At 41.2% G+C, this 16,678-nt stretch overlaps 1 protein-coding gene across 1 annotated transcript in view; it reads right to left on the bottom strand.

Annotated features, from left to right (window-relative positions):
• LOC306886640 (HEAT repeat-containing protein 5A-like) overlaps window positions 1–16,371 on the bottom strand; it is a 32,227-nt gene extending 15,856 nt beyond the window's left edge. The window contains exons 1-16 of the mRNA XM_079443928.1: window positions 16,271–16,371; window positions 9,242–9,437; window positions 8,788–8,999; window positions 8,579–8,687; window positions 7,448–7,597; window positions 5,710–5,881; window positions 5,298–5,455; window positions 4,754–5,003; window positions 4,513–4,668; window positions 3,212–3,462; window positions 2,299–2,410; window positions 1,998–2,150; window positions 1,748–1,847; window positions 1,519–1,628; window positions 1,060–1,223; window positions 780–943 (exon numbers count right to left, since the gene is read on the bottom strand). Of these exons, the coding sequence (XP_079300054.1) occupies window positions 780–943; window positions 1,060–1,223; window positions 1,519–1,628; window positions 1,748–1,847; window positions 1,998–2,150; window positions 2,299–2,410; window positions 3,212–3,462; window positions 4,513–4,668; window positions 4,754–5,003; window positions 5,298–5,455; window positions 5,710–5,881; window positions 7,448–7,597; window positions 8,579–8,687; window positions 8,788–8,999; window positions 9,242–9,367 (2,387 nt within the window). The 5' untranslated portion in view covers window positions 9,368–9,437; window positions 16,271–16,371. The remainder of the gene's footprint in view (window positions 1–779; window positions 944–1,059; window positions 1,224–1,518; window positions 1,629–1,747; window positions 1,848–1,997; window positions 2,151–2,298; window positions 2,411–3,211; window positions 3,463–4,512; window positions 4,669–4,753; window positions 5,004–5,297; window positions 5,456–5,709; window positions 5,882–7,447; window positions 7,598–8,578; window positions 8,688–8,787; window positions 9,000–9,241; window positions 9,438–16,270) is intronic.
• Window positions 16,372–16,678: the final 307 nt, after the last annotated feature.

Below are 16,678 nucleotides of genomic sequence, written 5' to 3' on the forward strand. Positions count from 1 at the left end.
CTAAATGCAGAGAGTTAGTAACCAAAGGCTGTTGTTTCTAAAAATCCTCTTTAAAAACAATGTAAAATTTTAAAAAATAAACTATAAAAAAAATTAAAAACCCCAAACAAACAAAAGAAAAAGAATCTAGACAAGCTTCTAGCAGGATGAAAGATGCACTGCAGGAGGACCGATGGCGCCATATGATCAGTATAATTTTCTCTCCACTGCTATGTTCAATAATGCATGGGACATGGCCAGAACTGCCCCCAATTATGCAAATGCATGCAGATGTCTGGATGTAAATTTGGCTATGCTGCATAAGAAAGTGCTTCAAAAAGCCTCTGGATCTCATTAAGGCCAGTTCCCACAAGCATTCAGTAACAGTATCAGTTCCTCCTAACAATCTGAATAATTTTAACGGTAATGTTGATTAACATTAGTACATCCACGTTTTAGTGGATGTAGCATAAAACAAACAAACTATATAAATAATTTACAAAGTGGGATGCGTCAATATGAAAATGAAAGGCACTATAGAGTTGAGGGAAGCAATCTACATTACCAACTTAATCTGAGAATTTTCTGTTTAGCTATTCATCAGCATTAGCTATTCACTTGAAGCATTCTGAAGGGTATTGCTTGCATAAAGGTCCTATATAAAGCAACTGAATGACCTGAAGTGTTTGGCGACATCGAGATCCTTTTAAATTAACTGAAGTAAAAGTACTCCAAACAGACAGCAACAGTATACAAAAGCAGCCCTCTGGAAGGAGTCTCTGCGGTGACAGTGGACGTACTTCTGCTGAATGCCCAGGTGGGGAAAAATCACTCCAAACAGCTGGACAGCTGCTGCCGTTAAAGCAGAGGCTGGAGGGAGGGGGGTAGGAACTTCCTGGGCTTTCTCAAATATGGTAAACGGGTCATATTCTAATGTCCCACCTCCTGAACCACCACCATGGAGCTTTAAACAGACAGAAAACACAATGAGGTTAAATATGAAATAACTAGGGAATCAATCAATGCCACTGAATGCACATTAACAAGGCTATTTCCTTGGTGAGTAGACTGTGATCTGACCTGTTCCTCTATGTAGTGCTGATCCACATCCTGCAGTCCAGGGCCCAGCAGTGCCAGGTCTTGGCTGTAGCACAGGGAGGGCAGCAGGTTCAGCTCAGCACATGCTGTGATTTCTGGCCCGGTCAGATCGTTCAGCAGCTGCTTCAACACTGTGCCAAAGCTCTCTGAGCCAACACAACCAAACCACAATAAACAAATAAATACATATTTGGGTAATCATTTGGATAAAACATTCCAATTTCCATATGTTATTGTGGGATATGAAAATAAGTGTCCTAAACAGCTCTCTTAAGTTTCTAAGCATGATAAAAGTTACTTTACTGCATTTACCTTTAAAAAAAAAAAATACATTTCACTTGAATACCACGGTCATGACCACTCAATAAGTAAGGGATAATAACCTTTTTTTATGAACAAATAAATCATTAGCACACGATCTAGTCAACTCAAGTTGCTTACCTTCATATGTTTTAGGTTGAAGCATTGTGAGGATCTCATACACTCTCAATCTAAAGACAGTGGCTGCATTTTTTATCTGGTTTCCATAAGATTTAATGATAGAGGGCAGCCTAAAAAGAGGTGAAGTCAACCAAAATGTGATATTTGTCTATCAACATCCTGTTGACATTACATCTGTATTCTGCAATGCTTGAAATAACTTCATTTTTAGCAATCAAGATCCACTCACTGATTGAGCAGAGCCACGGCACAGGACAAGAGAGGACGCAAACGACTGATGACATCATCAGTGAGCAGGTCTTTGCAGTGCACCACCAGACTCTTCATAGCTATAAGGAATATGACACAAGCTATGAAGACCAAACATTCTGTTTATTCCTATCAGCAGTCAACAGCATAGAACCTAAAGCAAAGTTTATCATGTCAGATAGACTAGTGACATAAGTGAGAAGCCTATGAGATTCATAAAAGACCCTCACCACACAATGCTCCTGCTCGCCCCTCCAGGGTCACCTGCCAGGTGAAGGAGTCTCCACGCCGCAGCTCATTCTCCACGTCCTTCACAGACTGTGGGAAGGCACATTTCCATAGCAACAGCAATCGAGGCAAGTGATGCTCCATTACAGTGGGACCTTGAACAAAAATAATATCAGAAAGAACAAAAAGGATGATAAAAAAAATACTTCCAGCACATTGACTGTTACAATATAGGCACATCTTGTCTATGTGTCTGTATATGTGGGCATATTGAAGATCACAAACTAGTAAACTGATTCATACCCAGTGTGAAGAGGGCACTGAGCAGCAGCCAACCTCCTTGAGTGCGCTGGATGGAGATTCTGCTGTTCTGAGCTGCAGAGCGCAGCAGATCTTCTGCCAAGGTCATCACCACCTGCAACCCATCCATAGGAATGAGTGATACACATAAAATACAACAACATTTTTTTCTTTTGTAGAAAATCTAAAAATATTTTTATATATATATATATATATATATATATATATATATATATATATATATATATATATATATATATATATATATATATATATATATAAAAACACACACCGCTGCACACAAACCACAGTGTATTTTAATTAAATAAGTATATAATCTTATGTCCTTCTCTGAGATACTGAAAATGATACGGAACATTGATACAATTGATAATTTACAATTTGATTAAAAAAAAAAAAAAAGGTAGAAATTCCAGTATCTTGACAACATTAGTTGAAAATATCTTGTATGTTCCGCAGAAGAAAGTAAGCCACACAGGTCTGGAGCTGCAAGAGGGTTTTGGCAATTTGAGCAAATTATCACTTTAAGGTTGAACTTTTTGTGGGATGCAATACCACATAATACATTAACAATGACAGCTGATTTGTCATCCATTTCAAAATAAAGTCATTCATTTTCAATTTCTTAATGTTCAGACACCAACTTCATTAAAATGAGCAGTGATGCAGTGTGGAAACTACCAAAGGGAATCTAGACAGTGATCTGGTGCCTGATTGAAAACTGCAAGTGTGTAAAAACGCCTACAGCACAGACTCACCGACTACAGTGATCTGAAATGCTGCCAGCATGAACAAACCTTAAGCATATCTGATGATACCACATAAACAGAACCGCAAACTTACTGTGTGCTTTAAAAGGAGAATAGGCACGTATAGACACAAATCTCATTCATACCTTGCCCTTCGAGTGTGATATTCCTAGCGGACAGAGCTGTACGGCTCCCAGCAGAGCTGCGATGGCAGCACTGTACCCTGCCACAGCCTCTGGGCATGACTTCAGGGCATTCAGCCTCTCTGCACAGCGGTCTAGCAACACCGCCGCCTGAGCAGGCATCCCTACGGCAACACACCGCAGGCACCAGGCAGCTGCCAGACGAGCAGATGCGCTGGGGTGAAGAAGAACAGAGATCACAGTGTCCAACATTCCTATCAGAAAAACAAAACAGAGAAACAAATGAACTTGCAGTTTTAGTAAAGTTCAAGGCATCAGAGATGACAATCTGAGCTCTTTTTGAAATTTCAGGATGGATGTGTTAAATCTGCAGCTGTAGGCACTTTTTCTGCTCACTGCTTTATCCAGGCCTTTTAGTGACACATCCATTAAAGAGCAGACACACTCACACAAAATCCAGAGATATAGTTATAGACATTTGAAAAACATCTTTCTTTGATCCTGGTTCAAACTCCAGTACAAGACCATCAAAAAATCATCACAAATGTGCAATGATAGGAGCAGGATGTTGTCTACACCAGTTTTATTGACAAAAATATTATTGCTATTTTTAAAATTACTGTAACTTTGTCACTGGGTATATGGCAGAATATGGCCTCATAAAGCCCCCCCCCCCCCACACTAACGCATGTAAAAAGAGGAGTATGTAAAAATCCTTTAAAGTGCCCCTATTATTGATTTTTGAAAATTACCTTTCATGCAGTGTGTAACACAATTCTATATAGTGAATGAAAACATCCAGCAAAGTTTAAATCTGAAAGTGCACCGTGTATAAAGCTATTGTCTCTCAAAAGAAAGAGTAGACTCTGAATCATTGAAACGAGTCATTTTTAAAAATGAATCCCAAGCCGTTTCATGTTGATGTCAACATGAAATATTATCATATTGCCCGCCCACTTGTTGGTATTTTAGCATTGGTCTGAATGTAAATGCAAATTCATTCTTTGCCACTAGGTGCCGCTTTTGGAGCAGGAAAATAGCTGTTTCCCCAGTAATACTGTACACGAAGCAGCACTGCACTCACAAACGTATGCATATTATAAGACGCTGCATATTGCATACAATGCATATTGCACACAATGCATATTATAAGACACTGAAAGTGTTTTTTGACCTTGCATGCATGTCAAACTGTTGTTGGGGACTCCCAAAACCAAAATATGAACCTTTCATTACCCATAATAGAGGCACTTCAAAAAAGTTTAATGGGGTGCCGAGAGTTTGTTGGTTAATGCGTGACAAACCTATGCTGGTGTCCTGCAGTAGTGGGGCGGCAGTGGAGCTCAGGTCCTGTAGCAGACTGCCCAGCTCTAGGAGAGCACATACCAGCACATGCTGACTAGCTGCGACATCCGCAGGGCTCACGCGTGCCTCCATGTTCCCCTCATGAAGAGCTGCGTCTGACAGAAATACAGAAAACATTTAAGAAATTACAACTCAATACCCAATGAGACCTAAATATTCGCCCTTGGCCTAGTTTCTTACCCACAACCCTCTTCTGTTTGCTGATCAACTGGCAGATCTCCTTGGCAGCTGCGATTTGGGCCTTCTCCCCCAGCAAAGTGCCAAGAGTGGCCCGCAGTATGAAGAAGACACAGCAGCGGCAGGAGACGGTATCTGCCGGGTATTGCGTCGCCCGTGCGTGAGATACCCACTCCATGAGAAGAGAAAGAAAACAGGAGAAGTGCGTTTCCAGCCACGTGCTGCCCAGAGTGGACACAAACACCACACATGTCTGTTTAAGAGAGAAAACAGGTGTTATTCATGTTAAATTAATGAACTGAAATGGATAAAATATTAAATCAACTTGCATAAAATAAATTAATTTTAAATATAACTTCTATGTAGAACAACTTTTTTTCTGCATAATGGATAACTGACACAAATAAAAGGGAGAAAAATATTTTTTCCGATGTTATATAACCTTCATTTATCCTTTTATTTTAACCTAGACATAAAGCCAGTCATACTGTGACTCAAAACACAAACATTCGGATCACAAGATAAGGACTATAGGAGGATGAGCGACCTGTGTGATGCCCACGCGCACATCTCTGCTGACTGAGCTGGTCCCCTTCAACATGTCTCCACTGGCCCGCAGGAAGCCGGCTACACCCCGAAGGAAACCAGAACTCAGCAGCTCCATCACCTCCTCCAGGGAGTTGCGCTTGGAGCCTGGCCTCGGAGCTGAGAGCAAAGCCACAGAAACAGGGGAGGAAGAATGAAAAGAAGAGATCGTGAGAGAGAGTATAAGGGGATAAATGATAGAACAGATGGAATCGAGTGGGAGGGGAAAGATGAGCATTACACTTGAGGAAAAGAAAAGCATTATGTGGGTGACAGAGGACAGAAGGGAATGATTTTTACAATCTACATGGGTAAATGATCAGCTTGGTGTCCTCTGAGGATGTTACTGAGATTACTGAATAAAATCCACCCACCTATCGCCTGTCTGGGCTCCACTGCAGATGCTAATAAAATGCCAAGCAGTTTTGAGATGCCGACTCGGACATCATAATTTGAGCCCTCGAAGGCTCGAAAACAAAGAGTGGCCATGTTCTCCAGCTCTGTGGACCACAGGAAGACAGCCTCTCTCTGAAGCTCCAGAAGACACTATCAAAAAAATAAAATAATCAACTTCACAACTTCATTGTAATTCTGGGAAATCTTGGACAAAAACTGAAACCTTGACAAACTTAAAATAAATTAACTTTATTAAAGGGGTCATCGGATGCCCATTTTCCACAAGTTGATATGATTCTTTAGGGTCTTAATGAAAAGTCTATAATATACTTTGGTTAAAATTTCTCAATGGTAGTGTAAAAAACACCTTTTTTCCTCTGTCAAAATCAGCTGTTTTCATCAAGCCGTTTTTTAGTCCATGTTGCTTTAAATGCTAATGAGCTCTGCTCGCACCACCCCTCTCTTCCGTGGAGTGAGGAGCAGACTGTAAACTTCAGCTGCGAAACTGGCTAACTACCACATATTAGGAAAGGCGATTTGCAAGGATTCATAAAGCCCTTACACTCACATCTTCTGTCGATGAAGCTGGATCATGAATGATTTGTGCGAACAGACGCATTTAGGCAGATCGGGATCGGCGCATTCACTTCAAAAATGAAAGTAACGTTAATCCTCTGCGTCTTCAGCGGCTCAGATGTCAGGAGTAAATTATGACTGCTTTATTCATTATAACATCCAACCACAGAAGACCTCAATCTCTAAATCTGAGACAGCTTGTCTTCCCCTGCAGCGGTGTCGACACAATGGCAGACGGATGACAGCTCACTCAGTTCTCTCAGCTCACTCAGGGCAGGTCTAAGGTAAGATGGCCTTGTCAGTCAACTATCGTGGGAGGGGTCTGTATAGAACTACGTCATTCTGACAGGACTCTCAGAACAGCCTTATTTGAGAAAGGGGATTTAAAAAAAAAAAAAAACACTGGGTGGATGGTTTTATCATTATAGGATGGATGCGTACACACACTTTCAACACACATTTACGTTCAAACAACTTGTAAAGTGAATTTTGCATCCGATGACCCCTTTAATAATTATATCTGTCAACTGGAAATTGATTACAAGTTTTTTTTTAAACCTTTATGACACTTTTTCTTCTAACAATATAAAGTATAAACATCCTGTCCATTTATATGCAATATTTAAAACCCATAGATTGGAACAGAATAGGTTAAGATAAAAAAGAGAAAAAAATAACAAACCGATTATAATAAGTGATTATAGTAATATTTAACTAACTGAAATAAATAATTTACTTCAAAAATTGCTAATGATTCTGAGCAAACTGGGACAAAAACTAAAAATCAAAACATTTTCGAATTAGCCTTTGTTTGGAATAACAAATTATATTAATATTTCATCTTTTTTATTAAATGGTAGAATAATAAGGGTTTGCACCAATTCCTCCTTTAGCTGGAAATAGTACAATAACTTACAATCCATATTTTAAAACATTTTATAGGTATTTTGGGGTAATAATATTATTATAAACTGAATTTTGGTTGATATAAACATTAACAATAAATAACAAAATGTGTATTTCCCTTCAGCTGTGAATGTAAAGCTATTTCTGTCAATAAGTGATACATGTTTGATAAACATACATTAATAACTTTTCCATATGATAAGTAACTGAGGCATGTGGTTGAGTTTGCAGTACCTTTGCGGCAGCACAGCGCACAGCCATGGAGCGATCGGTGAGACATGTGCGTGCAGCTTTATAGATGTCTCTGTGACAGGATAAGGCACTCACACCTAAACCCTTCAGAATCCTCTCAATACACAACATGATCTCACAGCGACCCTGAGACTGGACACATTAACACACACATTTATAAAAGCTACTGTCTACTGGAATATAAAAATCCCTCTATCCCATTTTTCGAAAGTGCCCACCCCAGGTTCTCTGTGATATTCTGGTTCCCATATATGACTCGGGTCCCTCTTTCAATGTAAGTCTATTTTGCCTGTTTTATAGTGGAATTTCTTAGTAAAATAATAGCATATCTATAATTTAAAAAAAAGTGCACATTGATGTTTAAAACTTAAGGTAGGAGTTTTGTCTATAAGATATACAAATAGTTGCCTTAGAAACACTATTAAACATACACTACTGTTTAAACAACTGGGATTAGTGCGTTTAGATTAGTTTTAGTTTTTTCTTAAGAAATTTAAAGTGACAGTAAAGACTTTTACATTGTTACAAAAAAAACCTATTTGAAATAAATGCTATTCTTTCAATGAAGAATCTTGAAAAAAGTATTGTGTTTTCCACCCAAATATTAAGCAATGCAACTGTTTTCAACAACGATAGTAAGATAATACCAATAAGTGTTTCTTCAAATCAGCATTTTAAAATGACTTCTGAAAGATCATGTGATGCTGAGGACTGGAGTCAAAGTTGCCATAGCGGAAATAAATTACAGTTTCAAATATATTCAACAAGAAAACAATCATTTTAAATTGTAATAATATTTCACAATATTAATGTCTTTACAGCCTTGGTGAGCATAACACTATCAAAAACATTAAAGTCCACGTGAAATGGAAGATGTGAGTGCCCTTTATTCTCTATTGTGACATATATCCGACTGAAAATGTAGTGAATTTCATCTGCTAATTGACAAGTCCAAAGCATTTTATGATGGTCAAAATAAAAAATGCTGCAGTTCTCCAAACTATTGGTCAAAAAAAGTCACAATTTTCACATTGATTTTTCACAGTGAAGTATGGTCACATCTCTGTGCTTGGCTGAACTGTGAATCACATACTGGTGTGCAGCCACACGTACCTCTGCGCCCTTCATGGCTTTCAGAAGGTTTGCCACGGTCTCTTTAAACGAGTTGATGAGTAGTCGGCCCAGTTGCTCATACAGCACACCCAAACAGGACACAGCTGCCCTGTAGGGAGCAATAAGTAAACTCACTGGCAGAAGATCAAGCTGAAGCCCATCTGCAGCATGTGATGTGTGTGTGTAGGGTGCAGATTTATGACACTCACAGTCTTGTAGGCAGGAAGCTGGGCGAGTCGTCCTTGCTGCGGATGATGTCATTGCAGCGGTCCACAGTGAGGCTGGATGTGAGGGAGTCGCCCACTCGGTACACCAGCGCCAGACACTGTGCCAGCAGCAGTCGTGTCGGGGGGCCTGGAGAACCCGTCAGTACCGTCGTCAGCTGCTCCACCAGGCGCTTCTGGTTCTGTTTCACATCGGCCTGTCACACAAATACATGCTAACATACTGTTTAGATGAGCGCCGCGCTTTAATTGCGATTTCTTGGCATTTCACCAGTAAGAAACAGAAACTAGTCCATTCCAGGCTGAGAGACAGCCGGTGGAAAGGCAGAAAAATAATCAGGGAGTCTGTTCAGAGAGGCTTGCTTGTGTTCGTGAGAGAGAGACAGACAGAAGCGTTTCTTCTCAAACAGAGAGCTTATTGTTAGCGCCCTCAACTCACCCGGTCTGTGGCAGGGAGTAGTTTCTTGAGGAAACGCAGCCACTCGAAGACAAACTCGGCCCTCTGGTGCTCCCGCAGCTGACTGCAGGCTTCCTCGTTCAGCAGTAAACTATGAGCCTGCTCCATCTTTCTGTCTCTTCTACCACTCCAACTTTTCACCTGAGACACCCTCACATTCCGGACACATCCATTCTACCTGAAATAAACCATAAGTTTACAACTGAGGTTTTCGCAGAAAAACAGTGTTAAATAAAAAAAAAAAAATAATAATAATAATAATAATAATAATAATGAAAATAAAACATAAGCAAACAAAATAAGCAAAAATATAGGCCTACCAAATGAACAATATTTTCTATTTTCTTTTTCATTTTAGTTCAAGTTTTAGCATGTCTATTAGGGGTGGCACGGTTCGCGGAAAAAAACCGAACCGCACGGTTCTCCACACACGGTTCGGCACGCGCTAGGACCGCGGTTCAACTGAATTCTGACAACGCATGTGGTTTGTTATAAATAACACGTAAAACAAATAGGGTTCGGCTAATGTATGTTTCTGTTAATGGATGCGCATTCTGGCTTCCCAGTACATTATAACAACAGCGATGAGAAAGAAAAAAAAAAATAAGTGGACAAATCATTCACTCTTGTTCAATGCGAGTGCCGTATGCTGGAATATGAGCATTTATTCCGTCATCACCCGGGTGCTGATAGCGCGCGCACAGGTGAGACCTGAACAGCACACGTTGATATCGGTGTTTAGACTAAAGTCATGTAAGCTTTGCCAGCTCAAATATTTAAGAGCCAGAAGACGCGAGCTCGCGCGCGCAGTGAGAAGATTTGTGCGTGCGCTCATCAGAAGCGCACAAACCTGCGCCTCAGAACGCGCGCAAATATGAAGCTCTCTCTGAAGTATTGTGTTTTAATGGATAAATTCACACAAAATTCTGTCAAAATGCCCGTCTTGGTAAGTATCCTATAGCAGACATAGCCGGCTGGGCGTACAGTATCAGTGCTTTCTCTTAAAGTGACAGTTAATATTAAATAAACAGCAACAACAAAGAAATCACTCACTGCTCTTGATTGAATCGCTTTTGTAACTTTAATAAAGAGTAATCTTTAATTTATACAGTCAAATATGCAATGCTGTTTTACCTTTGATTACTTTAATCGTACTTCAATTTCTGTACCTAAAAAAACCCCTGAAAATCACTGATTATTTTATTTGTATCTTTACTCTATTGTATTTTTATTTGTGCTGTTGCTTGTAGTTAAAGGTCTGCTTTTATTTGTGTACACTCACAATGAAAACAAAACAGATTTTATATATATATAACATGTAATAATATTTAGCATTTTCACATAAAAATAAAAGAAACTGAGCAAAGTAGATGTCTTTTTTTTCCCCTGTTGTACCGAAATTGTATCGAACCGTGACCCCCGAACCGAGGTACGTACCGAACCGTGACATCTGTGTACCGTGCCACCCCTAATGTCTATATAGTTTTTTTTTTTTTCACTATAATTACCGATGTTTTAGTACATCAAGTTAAACTAAACGAAAAATAAATATCTGAAAAAAAATAAATTTAAGGTTTTCTATATTATTTATATATAATTTATTTCAGTTAATGTTTATTTCCTTTTAAGTAATGATCATTTTTAAATAGTATTAGTTAACTATAACAACCCTATATAGTACTACGGTGAATAGAGAAAAAAAGAGAAAAGAACCTAAATCATTTTCAAATAATAATCTGCACTAATTATAGGGTTGCAAAGAGGTGAAAAATTTCCATTAGTGCTCAAGCACTAGTGGATTATCGCAGCGCCAGCTCAATAGGTCGAGATAATATACCAAAAAGGTCACGTGGTGACGTAGTCTGAGCCTCGAGTATAATAGACACACTATATCAGCCTTCGGTCTCGATACGCCTTTCTCGCACATTCCGAGTGACAAATAACTCTGGCGGTCATCCGGAATTCACAGAACCACAATTACATACGTAATTAGCGTTCGGTTTCATTCCTCCTGACCGCCAGAGGCGGTGCTTAAGCACTAGTGGATGACTCCTACCAACATAGTCATGAGGAATGCCACTCACCTAACAAAAGTTCAAGGTTGCTCCTGAAGGACTGCTGAACTGACAGCATGAGGGGCAGCAACGTTGAGCTCGTAGAAGCGGGCAAAAGTACATGGGGAAGCCCAAGTAGCAGCAGCACAGATATCTGCCATAGAGACTCCTCTGAAAGCAGCCCAAGATGTAGACACAGCCCTTGTGGAATGACAAGAGATACACTCTGGCAATGGTTTTTGCGCCTGCTTGTATGCCAAAGAGATAACCTCAACAATCCAATTAGACAATCTCTGCTTTGAAACAGCGATCCCTTTCCTTGCACCACCATAACAAACAAAAAGCTGATCTGTGCTCCTAAAATAAATGGTAAAATTCACATATCCCTTCAGGGCGCGCACAGGACACAGAGGGTGATCCCCTAAATGGTCTGAATGTGGTGTTGACTAAAAAGCCGCTAAACTGATTGATTTATAAACTGCGGAAGCAGAACTTTAAGTAGAAAAGAAGGATTTGGTCTGAGCACAACACCAGAATCATCCGGTAACCAATGCATACATAAATCACTGGCGGACAATGCATGTAACTCACATACACGCTTAGCAGACACAATTGCCAACAAACAAAAAAGTCTTTAATGATATCCATTTTAGGTCAGCTGTCTGCAAAGGCTCAAATGGTGGCAGACAAACAAAATCAAGAACATGTTGCAAGTCCCATGCAGGAAAATGGGGGTTACGAGCTAGTCTCAGCTGTCTTGCACCCTTCAAAAAAAACTGCACACGAGATTATGAGAACCAAGAGAAGAACCCTTAACCTGAATATGATGCGTAGAAATGGCCGCAACATATACTTTCAGTGGAGGCTGCTTTGCCTGAATCCAAAAGATGCTGTAAAAAACTAAGAACTCCAGGAACTTCACAGAGTACAGGATCTAACCACGCTTATTGCACCACAACGAGAACATCCTCCAACGAGCTGCATAGAGCTGACGTGTGGATGCAGCTCTAGCACCAATTATGGTATGAACATAATTGGAAGAACACTATGGGGAAGTCGTGGCCTAATGGTTAGAGAGTCGGAGTTCGAGCCCCCGGCCGGCAGGAATTGTAGGTGGGGGGAGGGAACGTCCAGCGCTCTCTCCACCCTCAATACCACGACTGAGGTGCCCTTGAGCAAGGCACCGAACCCCCAATTGCTCCCCGGGCGCCGCAGCATGGCTGCCCACTGCTCCGGGTGTGTGTTCACGGTGTGTGTGTGTGTGTGTGTGTGTGTGGATTTGTTCACTACTCACTGCTGTGTGCACTTGGATGGGTTAAAGGCAGAGCACCAATTTCGAGTATGGGTCACCATACTTGACAATACGTCACGACTTTTACTTTTTAACATCAGCAGGCTCACAATCTGTTAAGAGACAGTCGGCCCCAGAGGCCAAATCCAAAGCTGCAGACGGGCCGGATGCGGATGCCATTCATCTGTGAAAACAGATCCTTCCGAAACGGAAGCTGCCATGGCCTGCCCACCAACAGAGACAGAAGCATGGGGAACCAAGGCCTGGCTGGCCATCGAGATGCTACCAGCAACACTCTGTGGTTGCACAGAGATATCCTGTGTATTATGTCCCACAGAAGCGGAAGAGGAGGAAAGGCATAAACCAGGCAGTTTGGCCACTCGTGAGACAGAGCATCCTGCCCCAATGGGCTGGATGTCTCTGTTCTTGCAAACCACAAGCGACAGTGAGTGTTTGCCTCTGTTGCAAAAAGATCCACTTCTGCTTTGCAAAACTGTTCCCATATCCTCTGCACCACACCCTGGTGAAGCCTCCGTTCCCCTGGGTGCAGAAGATCCCTCGATAGAGCATCTGCTATCTGATTTCTCGATCCCGGGAGGTGAACTGCCCTCAACGATGCTAGTCGAGGAAGAGACCATATGAGTATCTTGTGGGTAAGATGCAACGACTTGAGGGATTTTGTTCCACCTTGATGAAAAACTGTTGCGGTGTTGTCGGACCGAATGAGGACATGCTGCAGGGCTAGGAAAACTGCACGCAATTCCAGTAGATTGATGTGGTGAGCTGAAGACCACCAGCCACAAACGCCCCAGTGATTCCATGATGCCCCCCACCCGAAGAGGGAAGCATCGGTCGTGACAACCTCTAGCCGAGAAGGAATGACTCCTAGAGGAACACCTGACATCAAAAACTCCCGGCGATTCCACGGTATCAATGCCTGGATACAACTGCATGAGACAACGATCGGCCGTTGAAAATGTCTTACAGGACTCAACCGCAAACTGCTGTTCCACCGCTGCAGAGGCCTGAGGTGAAGTAAGCCGATTGGAATCACCGAAGTGGCGGCGGTCAGCATCCCCAAGAGTTGTAACAAAGTCTTGTACGGCAAGCTTGCACCCAGGTGAAAACGGGCAAGGAGCTACACAATACTGCCCACTCGAGCATGTGAGAGGGTGGCCGACATTACACGGGAGTCCAGTGTCATTCCAATGCAAGTTATTGTTTGCATTGGATTCAGACAACTCTTTGCCTTGTTGACTGCAAGACCAAGCTTCTGCACATGTTCCAAAAGCATCCTGGTGTCGCGGACAGCATGTTGTTTTGTGGGTGAACACAGCAGCCAGTCGTCTAGGTAAGGCAGAATTAGCATCCCTCCGGATCACAGCGGATGTAGAGCTGCAGTCATGCACCTCGTGAAAACTCGAGGGGCCAGAGACAGGCCAAATGGCAGGACCCTGAATTGGTAGGTCTGGTTCTTGAAGCTGAATCGAAGAAACTTCCTGTGATGAGGAGTAATCGGAACATGAAAGTAAGCATCTTTCAAATCGATGCTTGTGAACCAATCTTCCCTGTTTACTGACCGAAGAACGTCAGCTGCACGTAACATTCGAAAGGGAAGAGTTTTCAGGAAAACGTTTAGATGCCTCAAGTCTAGAATTGGACGAAAACCGCCATCCATCTTTGAAACGAGGAAGTAAGTGGAATAAAAACCGTCTATTTGAAAGTGGGGATGAACTCTTTCTATGGCTCCCTTCTCTAGCAGCAAACAGATTTCTTGAGAGAGAGAGCTTCTGAATGAACTGGATCCCTTATAACTGTAGGGACAATCCTTGAAAATTTTGGGGGCTGGCGTCGAAACTGCAGAGTATACCCCCTGCTCATTGTAGTCCAAACCCATGGATCTACTGTAATCTCCCTCTAGTACTGCAGGTGTAGACTTGATAAATAAATCAACCACCGGCCCAGCGCCTTCAAGCTTTGTGGGTGAGGCTTTTAACGGCAGTGGGGGGGGGGGGGGGGGGGGGGGGGGGGGGGTTTGCTGACCTGGAAACCTCGATAACCACGAGTTTCTTTAAAAAGACGGTTGCTAACAAGTTGCTAAATGGGACTACAGGCGCTGTCGGAGACATTCAACGTCATCACGCCGAACAGGAACTCATTCTAACCCGCTTTTACAGTCTCGTGCTCTTTTGGATTAAAATTCATCCAGAGTAAATAATTATCATGGAAAATGTTTCTAAAAACAAGTTTAAAAGTGGTCGGAAACATGGTGGTGGTGACGTTGAAGGAGAGTGACTGTAGAGGTGCTGTAGTTCGTTTATAGCCTAATGTTAGCTTTTTAGTTCTGGCGCTTGTATTTAGGCTTCAAAATTCATAAAATTTGTATTACTTTGTCAAGATTATCTTGATGGTCAAAACGTGCAAGTTTCATGAACTATGATTGAACACAGAGCTTATTTTTTGCGATTATCCAAAAGCCTATGGGGAAATCCTATTGGGTTTTTGTGGAGGGAACCAGTTTCATGCTAACAGCCGATCCGCCTACAGAGTGACGTCATAGTTCCCCCACTCTATTGAGCTGGCGCTGCGATAATCCACTAGTGTTTAAGCACCGCCTCTGGCGGTCAGGAGGAATGAAACTGAACCAATGCTTTTACATAAACCAGTTAGAACGTTTACACCAAAGGTGATGTAAAAAGGAACTGATGCAATTAATATGACTCTACATATCTGCGTTTACCGATAAGGATTTTGCTACATGTCCTGTTTCATAACTTCTACATTTAATCGGAGTACGCGGAAGTGTGTGAACATGCCAGTTTATAACGGGTTTAATATAAACAGCACATCCGTTTGTCCAAAAGTACCTTGTAAAGTTATATGTCGCCGCTGTGAATTATGCATTATGTCTACTGCGTCTGCGCAGTCTAGAAAGAAATCAGCAGATCATGCAACTAAAATGACTAAAAGAAGACTTTAAATGGATCTCAATTTCTAAACCAGATTAAGGAGGGTGAGATAGGACATCAAACAGCCTGTCAGGGAAACAGAAAGGATGGGATAGTGAAATTATTTGAGGTTTCTTGGAGTCAGACAGGCTGTCTGGAACAAGACCTCGTACTTTTCTTACAGGTTAAGATGCAAGGCAGTTTCTTATGTGAATTTGGTTTGTTATATTCAGTTTCAATGTGAATTGAATCTGTATATGATTATAAAGCTGATGATTGCGAAAGTGTTTATGCTACTGTATTAACCTGTAAGTTAGCTGTAGTTATTCTAATCAAGTAAACAAATCCAACAAATCTGTCTGAGCACAGAATAAATAAATAAATACATACATATCCTTAAACAAATCTTTAGTGTGTTTGATTTCTTGATATAGATGATGATGAATGCAGGCTAAATGAGCAGGACTCCTGGCTAACCCGATTTACTGCCAACTTCACCCAAAGATAGTTATCCTCGAACATTTGTTTTTAACTAAACATACGTCACAAACTAAAACAGACATGTAGTTGTCGATGATTTACTAAGTGTTAGGTATTTTAGCCTAACGCTAGCTTTTTTCCAATGCTAACCAATTCTGACATGCTAGCGAAATAAATCTTCAAAAGCAGCGATTTACCGTCTTTAAAAAGAAAGTATCGTGAGGAAAATGTATATTACCTGCTAAATCCATCAACTTTAATGTCGGGAGGACGATAGTGAGAGAGATATTATCCTATTCAAGGCGACTGTTCGTGTGTAATTCCTCAAAGACATCTGCTTGCACGAAAGTGCGAGTCAAACTGTGAAGCGCAGCCACGGTGAAGGTGAGTGACCGCTAGAGGGACGCTACTCTAACGGGCTCTGGCGAAAAACTACATGGCTGTCTACCTAGACAACATTTTTTTTGGCTTTTATAGCAACGTGCTGAGACTACATTTATCTGCATTATAGAATAGTTGTAGAGCATTTTTGCAACCTACCTTGGCAGCATTTATTAGCATTATATTTAGGTTTTTTGCAATGTAGTACTCTAAAACAACCATAAGCACTGTTATTTACTTCACGTTACATTTACAGTATCAAAAA

This window comes from Barbus barbus (assembly GCF_936440315.1).
Source record: "Barbus barbus genome assembly, chromosome: 20".
NCBI lineage: Eukaryota > Metazoa > Chordata > Actinopteri > Cypriniformes > Cyprinidae > Barbus > Barbus barbus.